This window comes from Carassius gibelio, chromosome B9 (genome assembly GCF_023724105.1).
Source record: "Carassius gibelio isolate Cgi1373 ecotype wild population from Czech Republic chromosome B9, carGib1.2-hapl.c, whole genome shotgun sequence".
Taxonomy (NCBI): Eukaryota; Metazoa; Chordata; class Actinopteri; order Cypriniformes; family Cyprinidae; genus Carassius; species Carassius gibelio.
Genome location: NC_068404.1, coordinates 24,410,774 through 24,424,352, shown reverse-complemented (window position 1 = coordinate 24,424,352; position 13,579 = coordinate 24,410,774). Strand labels below are relative to the sequence as shown.

At 37.9% G+C, this 13,579-nt stretch overlaps 1 protein-coding gene across 1 annotated transcript in view; it reads right to left on the bottom strand.

The window, feature by feature from the left end:
* ube2e3 (ubiquitin-conjugating enzyme E2E 3 (UBC4/5 homolog, yeast)) overlaps nt 1-4,919 on the bottom strand; it is a 40,001-nt gene extending 35,082 nt beyond the window's left edge. Inside the window, exons 1-3 of the mRNA XM_052565600.1 lie at nt 4,719-4,919; nt 3,033-3,239; nt 2,002-2,052 (exon numbers count right to left, since the gene is read on the bottom strand). Coding sequence (XP_052421560.1) covers nt 2,002-2,052; nt 3,033-3,232 — 251 coding nt within the window. The 5' untranslated portion in view covers nt 3,233-3,239; nt 4,719-4,919. The remainder of the gene's footprint in view (nt 1-2,001; nt 2,053-3,032; nt 3,240-4,718) is intronic.
* Between the last annotated feature and the right edge of the window lie 8,660 nt (nt 4,920-13,579).

Sequence of the window (13,579 nt, the reverse complement as noted above, 5' to 3'; positions counted from 1 at the left end):
TTCTTTCTTCCGTGGAACACAAGCGTGGACAAATTCGGATCCTGGCTGCTTTTTTCATTTTAAACAACAAATAGAGGCTCAAATTTTCAGAAAACAAAAACATTAATAAACCACCATAAAAGAATTTTAAAAGTGGTTAGTAAGACTCCTGATTTCACAATAGTGCAGTTCTTTTGAAGCAATACAATAGTTTTGTGTCCTGTAAATACTACTTCAGTCTTTCCACTTTTTAATTCAATATGTTACTTGCCATTTTTTGTAATTAGCTGTGAAATTTACTGAGTGGAAACTGTTTTTACACCAATCGGTTTCCAGTGCAAAATTTAAGCAGTTATATTCTGCCATGCAAAGAATACAAATGACTTTTTTTAAACACCAAATCTGATGTTAATTCAGTAAATCACAGAATGAAACTGGCAAACTTCCGCAAATGTATTAAAATAAAAAAAACATACGTCTGCATTGCTTTTACGCTTCATGTCACACTACCTAAACTGGGCTGAATGGCAGCACACTGACATCCGGTTCAGCTGCTAAAATATGCAAAAACATAACATCTTACCATGATACATTTTTGGATCCGCTATGCTTTATCAGCCCCAGTTTGTAGAGTCAGTGGTGCATGCCCTGTCAACCGAGCTGAGAGCAGTTGCTGGAGAACTTTCTGACATAACGCCGGATCAAATGAACGTGCTGTATTCAATGCCTGCTCTTGGACATTGGACTTGCACTTGGCTTTATCTGATGTTGGGTAACTAAGACACTCTAGAACTCTCCTTGACTGTTAAATTAAAAAAGCGACAAGGAAAGCGCATTTGTTGCACAGCTGTTTGACAAACATTTGATTTACATAACATTTGCCAGCCTATGTGGTTTTTCAATGGCAAAACTAGAGCAGCTGAAATATTATTCAAAAGTCGGGGGCAAGGTTTCTGAAATGCATATCTTATGCTAGATGCATTTTGTTTGATCATAAGTACAGCAATATTGTGTAGTACTTTAATAGTTTAAACTAACTTAAAATTGTATGTATTCATCCTATGGCAAAGCTGAATTTTCAGCATCCATTACTCCAGTCGTCACTCATATCTTATATATCATATTTTTATATAACATGCAAGAAAACATTTTTTTTCCTCTTGATCATTGGATTCTTTAATGAAAAGAACATTTAAAAGACTGTTACAATAATCTTTCATAATGTTGTTTTGATCAATTAAATACATCCTTTCTTAATAAAAGAATCATACTTGACTTCAAATGAATTGCAGGCGTATATCTCCCAAATGCTCAGTTGACAATTAATGCTGAGATTCTCAAAATAGCCAGTTTAAATACTACGATATCAGTTTATCATGACATACACTTATGATTCCAATAAATGTAATCTCACACCACCTCAGACAGAGCCAATACATGACACAACGTTTATAAAATCTTGTTTGAGAGGCATAAATCAATAAGCATAAATCTCTTCCAATACTGCAGAAAGCCAAAACACACATCCAGCAGCACAGAGTGTTAAGAATATTACCAACCAGAGGACACTCTTCCGATCACAATCCACCCAACGAAAGGACTTTAAAGAAAACACCAAGAAACAATCAGAAAACTGCTGTCCTTCAAAGCATAAAAAAACAGAAGAGCTACAGAGAGAATTTCAAGAGCTCCCTCGTCTTGTTCTGGCATCTCTAGGTCAGCTCATTAAAACAGATGAGGGTTCAGCAGTAAGTTCAGCATGAGGATGTGAAATCAAAGCCATATGCTTCGGAGCAGCATATGCCATATTATTAAAAACACAACAGCGGCAAGACCACAGGAACATCAGCAACATACTGCCCAAAGAAAAAAAAATGCTATCCTTCCTAAGGAGTCCATCGGTTTTAAACGAGTCTAAAAACTCCAACAGCTGGTGATAAGAATCAATTCTTTCCCATAGCAGTCCTCTCTCAAAACAGTCCATACAGGAATAATATATGACGGCACGCTTAAATCACATACCTGCAGTTGGGTGGAGGATCCAGAGTGATTTCTGCAAGCTCTTTCTGGATTCTGCGAGGGAGAGAAGAGAGAAAGGGAGAGATGGTGAGAAAGCTGTGAGAATTGCAAGCAGCCAGGGAATTACACTGCCCTCTACCTCTGCTGCGTTTACTGCACGGCTGGCTCTCCCTTCAGCACAGCTAACATGGCTGCTTCCTCTTTGTTCTCGGAGGCATAACCCGAATCCCATAACAGGAAAACTTTGCCGTGCTCGTTTCTGCCTTTCCCTCCATCGCACACCGTTGATCATCACCTCAGCTCAAAGCCCGCTCCCCTTAGCACACCCCCCGCCGCTCATCGGCGGGTTTAAGTCACTTTAGGCACAAAAGATTTTCTTTTAAAGCTTATATGCAAATGAGGCAGAGGGAGGGAGGGGGGTGTTCTCGGGCATATTTGACAAGAGCTTTAATGCACAGCTCTGATGCTGTTACTAAAGCATTATCAACAGCATGTAAAGGAGCGGGGGGCAGGATTTTTGACATTTTCTAAGAATAACAGTTTTTTTTTTTTTGATCTGTCATTCCACCCACATTGAGAAAGTCTATGGTGTTTCAATGAGTATTGATGCAGACTGATTGGTTACAGTTTTTTTTTTTTTTTAGCATTAATTAGATTTAAGGGTAGAATCGCTGTATTTACTAGTCTCCATAAGGGATTCGGTTCACTTCTCTTGTTCCTCAAACAACTTTAAGTAGAAGTTCTGGGATGCCTCAAAAGAACTTTTGCGAAGTAAGCATGGTGTGGATCGTTGAAATTAAATATAAGCCAATCGCACGGCGTCTTTGCTCATGCAGTGAAGTAATTATCTAAGCTTAGTGCTTTTATTCTCAAGTACGGAGCACAGACGCCAAAACTGTTAATTGGCACATAGTGAAAATGAACTCGAATGCACAAAAAGGGATAATAAAAAGCAGTTAAATGTGTTGAAAGGACCAAATTTAGAAAGGAGATTTAATCTTCAACTGCAAAACAGAGAGATTTGTCAGCTTTACCTCTTTGCGCTGGAGGATAATTTGGCTGTTGTTTTGCTGGACAGTTTGGTGGACTTCTTCTGCTGTTGTGGAGGCGTGGGTTGTTTTCGCTCCTCTTGTTCTTCTGGTTCTGGCACCGGAGGATCTCGCTGATCCGCATCGGAACTGCCGCTGCTGGTGCTGGGACTTTCATCATCTGACCGTTGCCTTTCACTGGACATTTTCCACCTTTGTAAAAGGACAACAAGAAGTTCTGAAGCAGGGCTGACTGCGATCACAAATCTCAAATGTGCTCAGTGGAATCCTAACCTCAAGGCCACCTGGAACCCTAACGTTTCTAAATACAAACAGAAGCAAGGAGGATATGCAAACACAAAGTGACATATCACAGAAACCTCAGTTTCAGGTTTTATAGTACTTATTTATTAGATGCACTAGAATCTATACCAGATTCTATGAATAAAATGGTCATAAGTCACACACTGAATGCAGTGTAAGTCACTTTGGATAAAAGCATCCACCAAATGCATAAATCTAAATTTACTAGCAACAATTGTCTCTAATAAATAGACCTTTAAGGTACAGTGAGAAATAGATAGTTGCAACTAAATAAAATAATGAACATGGGTATCAAATAAAACAGGTAGAAGAAAAACTGGAATAGGTGTCTGCAACAGCTGGAATGCTTAGTAGCTGGCAGTGAATAGCTAATATATGAATCACAGATTCCCATATAAATTAATTGTTTAAAAAAAAAAAAGATAATAGAATAGTCACTTGTCACAACAGTAATGAACGTCAGTAAACACTGGCAAGTAGAATCTAATGAGGCTAGTCAGTGTTGGATTACTTACACTTGTAATTAAAAGAAGTTCCAGTAAACATAACAGAAATAGGTATTTGTTAGTTAGGAGTAAACGCTCAAACGGCTTGCCAGGAGAGCAACAACCACAATGAATCCAGAGGATCTGGACTCTGAAAACACAAGCAAGCCTACAGATGATCCGATCCAATTACATCAAACTGTTGTCATTCTGAAGGACAAATCGTCCACGTTTTCACACGTATAACCACACACACACCAACTTAAGTCTTTAGCGACTGAGCTGATAGTATTTGTAAATAGCGCAGCGGCAACATTGATGCAACCATTATGACGTTTCACATGGATCCGAGATACATTGTATCAGTTTTGCGCTTAATGTTACAAGCTGCAGCGACCATCACACGTTCACAAAACCCTCCTCCGCAAAAAGAGCCTGTAGTTTTTTCACTCTCCATCTGCTGATTAGGTGCAAGTGGCTGAGCTTATGAGAGTAAACGAGAAAAACACACGGCGGTTCCAGCAGAATCTGTCGCTGAGAAGAAGAGGATTTCAAGAGCTGCAAAGGAAAGCAATAATTGCACCTATTCGCAGCATGTCCACCCCCTTCACTTTAGGAGAACGAGGCGATATCGCGAGCGGATTGCGAGGAAAAATCGAGCCTTTTAACGCACGCCGGGGCGAAAAGATTCAGACTGGATCTTTTAAAATCCTTTGTAAGAGGTTTGTTATGGTAGGAGGCACTCCAGTATCAGCATGGTGTACCAACTGATGCGTGAAGTCAGTTTCGAGCTCCCCTCTCTTCAGACCTGAAAACACTAAGAAAGGACGACGTTACCCCGTCTAATGTGGACTCTACGAGACCCTTAGAGCTTCTTCTTTACCTTAGACGCGGTCCTGTCCTGATCTGGGGTGGTTAGGAGTGTTAAAAATCCAGTTGAAATGGAGCCGGGAAGACGACGGGCTCCGGCCGAGCTGTGAACATTGGAGAGTAGGAAGGAGAGGAGGCGCTGCAGTTTTACTCGGGGCCGACGGGTGGCGCTATGCAGCGCTTGGACATAAGCGTCTACCGCCTCGGATGGTCCCACACAACCTTTAAACCAACGTCAAATTGTATCACCTGACGATATGCTCCACCTGAGCAGGATTTTAAAACCTGTCACCGTGCGTGTGAAGAAGACACCGACAGCGAGCGTCGTGTCACTTGTCGAGAGCGAGGGGGGATGTTGTGGCGTCGGGAGGAAGTTTTGACATGTTGTTGTTGTGAGGGCTCCATGGTGAGCGCAATCAGCTCACGGAAACTTTGAGGGTGGGTGAGAAGTTTGGCTGGAATTCCAGCTCAGGTGGGAGTCCCTGCACAGCACTGCATGACTTACTGCATGACTTCTCTATTGTCTCCTACACTTCATTCCGTGCCGCTCTTTGACTCCTCAGGAGTAAATAGTGTGTACTTCTCTATTCTATATGTTCTTTTACTTCAATATAATCTGTATTACTTTCTGCTCTATAGCATATTCTGCATGAGGTCGTTATAGTCTAAAATACATTCTGCTTTCTCTGTAGTCACCTGTTTTAAGTGTAGGCTACTGTATGTTTTATGATGATATTGAGCCTATATGACTTTAAATGTACAGTGCACTACTGTAGTCATTTTTACACTCTGCTGTCATCAATCAATCTCTATTGTCTGTATTGCTATATAATATATGACTGTCATTGTATTTCTGTATAATCGTTAATTTATACTTCTACTGATTATATGCTTACTATAGTCTATATTACATTCAGCTCAATTGAATATACTTCTAGTCTTTAGTATTTGGATTTACAATACCTTACTCTTTAGTACGTATACTAGCATGTCTTCTCTGTAGTTTTATGCCAACATATTGCTCTTATATATAGACTTTTCTATAGTTAATAATATACACTCTGAATGACCTTTCTTTATAGTAAATACTGCTCTAATGCATATACTGTTTAAGTTCACTATAGCCTCCTTAGGCCTCTATATTGTGCAGATTTTCAGTTGGTCTGGGTGGATCGAACATTATATGTATATAACATAACCAAAAAATGTAAGGGTATAGTTCGTGGTGTTATAATGTATTCGGTTTTCCCTCAATATAATGATTACACTCTGCAGTGCATGCTTAGTTCAAGTGTATCCATTTAAATTCTAAAGCTAGAGTTCATTCATTATTTTTCATCTGTTTAGCTATATTGAGACACTCCACTGTAGACAATAGCATCTGTTTTTTGTGATAAGTGATTTGACATGTTAAGGAACATTGCCCAATTATTTCCCTTGCTGGATTGTTAGTCATCCTTCCTCTGACAGCATTTAAAAATAGCTCTGAGGTTGCATGTGTATTTCTGTACAGTAAGGCCACTCAGGTATCTCCGAAAGGCACAGTTTATTCTACATTACTGGTTACCACCCAGATAGCTTTAGCAAGCTTTAATGTTCAGTACAACTGAAACTTTAAATGTGCACAGGCTTAGGATAATCACTTTACTGAGTCGCCTAATTGAACAGAATCATCTCTGAATTGATTTGAGCAGAATAATGACACTATTGTCTTTAGAGGAGAATTTGTCTCATATTGGAAGTTCGCATCATTGGTCGAGCACGATTTGTTCAATTATTAAACAAGTTCAATTCAGCACTCAACAGATTTATTGAAGACATTAGCGTCCTTATTAGGGCTGGGAAAAAAAAAAATGAATCCCAAGAATCGATTTGTCTAGCATGTTTGCAGTTAATAAACTGAATACTGTAGTGCATCCTACCATCCAATAACTCACAATAAGCTTTGTACTTTGTTACTTTAATATAAAACAAAGTCTCAGATTTCAAATTCTGTACATTTTATTACAATATTCAAACAATAGGTGCTGTTTTTGTACTGATTTAACCAGATTTAGCGTAAACTGATCATCTCCTCCGCATTAATACCAGTTACAGCACAAAATAAACATAAATGAACATCCAAAGGTTTTAAAAGAAAGAGTGCTTAACAAACTTACCAAAATCTATATCATGTAATTTCTCAATCAGTGTTTCAACTGCGGAAATATGCCAATAAAACATCTTGTGAACAATGTCACATAATGTCACATTTACCTGAATGAAATTGAAAAAATTAGGAGCATTGTGCTAAATATGCACCATATAATATATAAATTATATTTAAAGTAAGACGCCACCGTTTTTTCATATAGCACTATGTTCTTCCCTCAACTTAGATGAGTTGATATGTACCTCTCCCTCTCAGTGCATATACCCAATTGCTGTACTGCGCAATTTAGCTTAGCACCATTCATTCCTTAGGATCCATAAAGGGATGAATTTAGAAGCTATCAAACATTTCCATGCTTTCCCTATTTAAAGAGGGTTACATGAGTAGTTACACGAGTATGGTGACAATAAATAAACAGTGGCAATTTCTAGGGATGCACGATAATATCGGCACAACATCGGTATCGGCCGATAAAAGCTTAAAATGACCATTATCGGTATCGGCCGATATGAATATTTCTGCCGATGAGCCAAACCGATATTCTCCAAGTGAAATAATTGACCTGTTTTTCAGATGTGAATGTCTGTCTACATTTGTAAAATAATAAATTTATGGTAGAATCAGTACAGAAGAGATACATGGATTTCTCTTCAGTAAAATTAAAGTTTAAATATATCAGTATATATTTGTAAATATATCAGTATATATTTGTATATATATCGATATCGGTATCGGCATCGGCCAAAATTATTTAGAAAATATCGGCATATCGAATATCGGCCAAAATCCAATATCGTGCATCCCTAGCAATTTCCTAAGTGGATAAAAATGCTAACTATAATGTATGACAGAAGAGCACTTTGCAGCACTTCGACCTCGACTCCTTAAAACTCCCCCTCTCCCTCTAACTTCCGTCAATACAACCAACGTGAGGAGTTTTCAGGAGTGATGATATTACTGCTCCGAGGTCGAAGTACTGCGAAGTGCTCTTCCGCCATACATCATTTTTTATCTGCTTAGAAAATCGCCATACTTACTCGTGTAACAACCCATGTAACCGTCTTTAAAAAGGGAAAACATGGAAGTGTTTGGTGGCTTCTAAAGTCATCACTGTTTGGATCCTAAGGAATGGATATTAAGTGTCTCCAACAAAGTGTCTCCTTTGTGTAACAAGGGTTACAGTAGCAAAAAAGACAGAAATGGAGACAATTTATTTTCCTTTGATATTTAGCTGTCAGTGCCATTCAGACATTTTAAGTGACTTTGAGTGTCCAAATACTTTTGGAGCGCTCATATCTTTCGAACTCTATTGTTCTTTGTCAATGGACTGAAATGTTAATCTCCGTATCATTTGTATGGCTCATACCAGCTCAGTTTCAGTTTCGCCTGCTTTGAAATGTTAGATTAAAGAACACTGTGGCGAGTGGGGCGGGGCCGAGAGGCGTGGGAACGAGGAGTGAGGCCAGGTGTAGTGATTGGAGATGAGCTACACCTGAGCCCCACCGCTAGTATCGAGTCCCACGTAGGAGATGGAAGGATATAAAACTGGAGTGACGACTGTGAAGGATGAGAGAGGACCAGGCCTGGGACATTATTTTATGTTTGCTTTTTATTTATGCGCACCAGTCGTCCGTGAGGGGCTGGTGCGCCGTTTTGTATTTACTTTTGATTATTAAAATGAGTTTTTGATTGTGCGCCGGTTCCCGCCTCCTTCTTCCCGATGAATATGGAGATTTGTTTGTTACAAACACTTTTGAAGCAAATGATGTCGCGCTCCACCAAACTAGATCGCCGTGATGAGAGCAACACTGTTTTCCCGTCTGCTACACGGCCGTCTCTCTAAGTGATAATCTCCAGGTGAGATGGGAGCAGGGCAGGTTTAGGAGGCTGTATTAGTTTTTTTTCTTTTTTCCAGCATCTCGGCAGCTTGATGTGTGCGGGTGTCTCACTCCTTGTGCTTATCGTGTGTGACAGCGCATTGACAGCACGGGGAAGCAAAAGAAAACAGAACCTTGTGGGTTTATGCTTACCACTGGATGTCAAAAAATGACATACGGGAGCTCAGAGTGAAATACAAAAGCCGTGATATGAATCAAATATAAGTGGAGAGATAAAACACTTTAGAAGGCTTGCGAGGACAGGAATGTTGATATTAAAAAATGGAGTAGAATTGACTCACATCTAAACAGAAATGATGACCTTAGACAGTCTGTCAAAGGAAAAGTTTCATGGCACTCCATGATTTTATGTCTTGTAGAACAGAAAAGGACTTAGCAGAATGTCCAAGCTGCTGTTTTCTATATGAAGATGGATGGGATACAAGGGACTCTGGATTGTAATTGATAACATAATTTACAATTGAATAGCTTAAATGTCCTCATAAGTATGTATTTAACCAAGCACCAACAATTTTACAATTGGATATTGTGGAATCTGTGATTTCACACATGAAAAATGCATTTGAATATGAATAATTCTAGAGCAATACATTTACAAATAATTTTACATCCACTTCAATGACTTAATGGCTGACTTCAAAAGCAGATAGAACCCTTTGTAATCACTGATGTTATATACACTGCATACAGATGCTTGATTAATTTCAGATTTACTCGATGCACTTGAGCTACTCCCGACAACAGGACAAATCCATTGTCCATTGGACAAAGCCTTCAGAAACTAATGGATAGTTTATTTTGAATGATGTCCCGGATTATTTTGTAAACAAGGTACAGTGTAATCAAGGGTTTGCAAAGAAATGTTTCTTGAAATATAAAGCAACTGTATTGGATCCGGCTGCAGCTGCAACGTTTTCAAAGCATTAACATGCTTTTTTTCATGCATTTGCATGAGTCAATCAAAACAGGGGCCATTTACTTACAAGCCTTAAGGGAAACGCTCCCCGAAGTTGTTCATTTTGGCCAGTTTGAGAGTTGAAAAAGATACTTTATGCGAAATATGACAAAAAAATAAATCCATGACCCCTTTAAAGTCAGCATAAAATGCTTTTTGCAACCCATTTTGCTTCCATTCTTCAAAATATTTCTGTGTGAAGAAAGAAAAAACTTAGAATGTGCCTTGATGTATCCATTGTGGATTGATTGAACTGTGAAGAGTATACACAACTGATGAATTATGGGCAGTAAGTCTCAGAATGTGCATTAGGAAAATAAAAAGGTCAATTCTGATATCATGTTGACTTTAAATACAAGAATTAGGATCGTTTTATTTCCTTTTCTCTGTGAATTTATAGCGCAAGATGTCCTATAAATGCCATGTTGCATAGAGAAGCTGTATCTGATTGAAAATGCCTGTGTGTACTGAAAAATGCTCGGAATGACATATACAGGAAGAAGAGTGCACTGGGACAGACAATAATAGTGCCTATAACAAGGGAGCTGTTATTGCTCTTGCCAAGAAAAATATACTTTTTTTTTTTCTTTTTTTTTTTTTTTGGTCTATAACAATGAATGTTACTGCATTTTGGAAACCAAAAATCCATGTGGGGTTGTGGTTGACCTATAAACGTTTGTGTAACAGTTTGAATGCAAGAAATCGTCTGCTACTCAAAGCTGTTTAAAACCCGATCTGATGGAAAAAAGAGCCTTATAGTATGTTAAAATCATCAAGTTCACTTTACCCAGAACGTAGCTGATAAACATGCAACATCAACTCCACTAAAATCCACATTTTGTGCCTTTAAGGTTAAGCGAGAGTAAATTTTGGAATTGCTTTAACCCAAAATGATTGTGGACTTGAATATTAATTAGCTTCTAATTAGGCTGTCAGCATACAGAGGCAGAAAAGAGCATTAATATTTAATAGCACAGCTGGTTGCTGTTCCTATTGCAGTGGAGTTTTACTGATTCATGACAGCACTTTATAATAACAAAAAAGCACTGCTTTTAAAAGTCAACTTTGTTTTATACCATGTGCATTTTGGCTGACACAGTAGATGAGATTGTGTTTGTGCATATTCAATAGTGTTGGAGGAGAGCCTCAATAACTAATTAAATTAGAATTGTTTAAATACCAATTTCTTGCAGCAACAGGGTGTTTTGCTCCAACTGCTTTTGTATTCAGATACTAAGAGAGCAGCTGTGTGCAATCTGTTCTGCTTTTCCTGACCTCACAGGTTCAACGGTGGGCTGCTCTCTGTACGTACGGTGCTGTAAATGTGCTGAAGTGTGACGCTGAGGACTTGCTCAAGTGTAAGAGACCCGTCACTGAGGCTTTTTACGGAGACCCCGCTTGAATAGGAGATTCTGTGAAATTATAAACACATGTCTGATGTCAGAGGGAGGAGCAGCACAGCAGACTTTACATTTGTGACACAATACTGAGCTTATTGACACTGGCCCAAAGCCTCAGAATGTTTTAAATGGAATACTAGCTTACTAGTGCTAGGAATACTGCATCCTATATGCCAGCGGTTCTCAATTCTAGTCCTTGCGCCTCCTGGCTCTGCATATTTTGCATGGCTCTCTTTGTTAACACATCTGATTCACATAATCAGCTTGTTAGAAGTGATTGAACAGTGTTCATTGCTCCCTACTCCTCTCACACACTTCAATGTACTCTGAATGGAATATATACGTTCGATTCGAACTGGAATCATGGCGGAATATCCTGTGATGTCCACTTCGCAGGGCACTTGCGTTCGGATAGAACAAACTTCTGAAGCCATAAGAGAAACATACAAAATGTGTAGAGCAGGTGGTTGTGAGGACTGGAATTAAGAACCGCTGGTTTATGCTGTATATATATACACACCAGTGTTTCCAAACCTTCATCCCCATAGCCCCATCAGCAAGGTTTCAGGTACCCCTTAATCAAAACAGAAATGCATAATTTTGTATTTTATGGTAATTCTGGAGCTTTTAAGCAAAAATAATAATAATAATAATTTAAATGAAATAAAATATTGACTATAATACATGCTTGCCATGATTTACAGAAGACTCCCAATAACATGTGATTCGGTTTATCAATATTTCATGTACCAAAAAAAATAAATAAATTCAGGCGTATTTAGTACAATAATCATTAGATAACATGACTTACAGTGCAGCCCCAAAAATCTAATTTAATCTACTATCATAATTTTAAATCGCTATCCTTCAAACCACTAGGTTATACCTGTCTGGCAGCAAATTTTGAATCATCTAAAATAAAATAAAATAAAATTCAGAATGCTATGATCACTTTTTCTTTTATATATTTTAATAAGTCAGAATAAGTATGTTTCTTCACTTTTACATAAATCTGTTACACTGAATGACGATAGAATGTTATTTCACTCATATTTTGACAGTAACATTAAAGTAGACACTTTATTTGCATTTAATATACTTTGTGCATATAAAATACTTTTTGCTCATTTAATTTAATGTTGACACTAAAATGGTCTTTGACATTTATTTTCAATATAAAATAATATGAATTTTTAAGTGTTTAAATAATAACATTTCAAGTATTATTATATATTCGTTAGTTTATAAAATGATTTTAAATATTATTTAATACAAATATTTTATTTCATTTTGAATTATTTTTCACACTCTCATTTGTGTCTGTGTACTGGATGTTCCATTTGCCAGATAAAAAAGTGCAGCTTTAGAGAGCACAATTGCACATACAGGATACAATTGCAGTTAATAATGTTGAGTGTTTGCATGGAACACCCTTATTTGGAGATGCTGTGGGTGTGTGTTATGCAAATTACTAGCCACAGACACACCTTCCTATATTTAGAATAATAAACAATCACCGCTAAGCTTCCTTCTCAGTAATTTATTTCCCATTATACTTTTAGTTTCCTCATTTGGTGGAAAGCAGTTGTGGCACCTGGCTCTGAAAACCTGAAAGTATTTTGTATTTTGACATCACAGCATGTCAGATAGCATTTGTACCCAGCATGCACCTGGTGGTGATTGTTATGCATACAACTTGCTAATCTCAAACAAGCCTATTGTGTCAGCCTTATAAAAAAAAGCATTCATGAGTGTGTTATTCTTTCTTTAGAAAAAAAAAATCAGATGATCCCTGTCTAGTGTTCAAATAACAGCCAACTTTCTGATCTTTTTGATACTGTCGCAGACAGGCACTGTACTCACTCACTGCTTTTGTAAACAAGATTGGTTATGCTAAAAGTGAAAAAAGAAAAAAATCTGTTATCTGCCAGCAGAAAGGAAACTGATAACTGGTCATTAATATATTGTCTTCTCTTTGTTCTGTCTGTTAAACTGTGCCAGACTTGTGAGCGTGTGTGTTTGTTTGTGTTGTGCAAATTTGCATGGAAGTATGCCAAACACTTGCAGCAGAGATAAGGTCCCATTGATTGATGGGATTCCAGTGAATGCTGCCCTATAAGCAGTGGAAACTCTGGAGTCTCTGTTTACGGCAGAAAAACCACAGTGCTTCATCTGTTAGAAGCCACTGGTTTGATGTTTGTGTTTTCATTCAGCAGTCAATGAAACATTTGCATGATGAGCCACTAGGATGGGAATTATGGTCAAGCAAGGTCTAGGGGGTGGGGTGGTAGCATACATGAGCTCTATTTTGATTGTTGGTGAATGTGCATGTGTGTCAGATGGACATTTTTAACCATTGCAATGCGTCTCTTGTGGCATAATCTTTTTTTTGAAAGATTGTGTGTCATAATTTTATATATATATATATATATATATATATATATATATATATATATATATATATATATA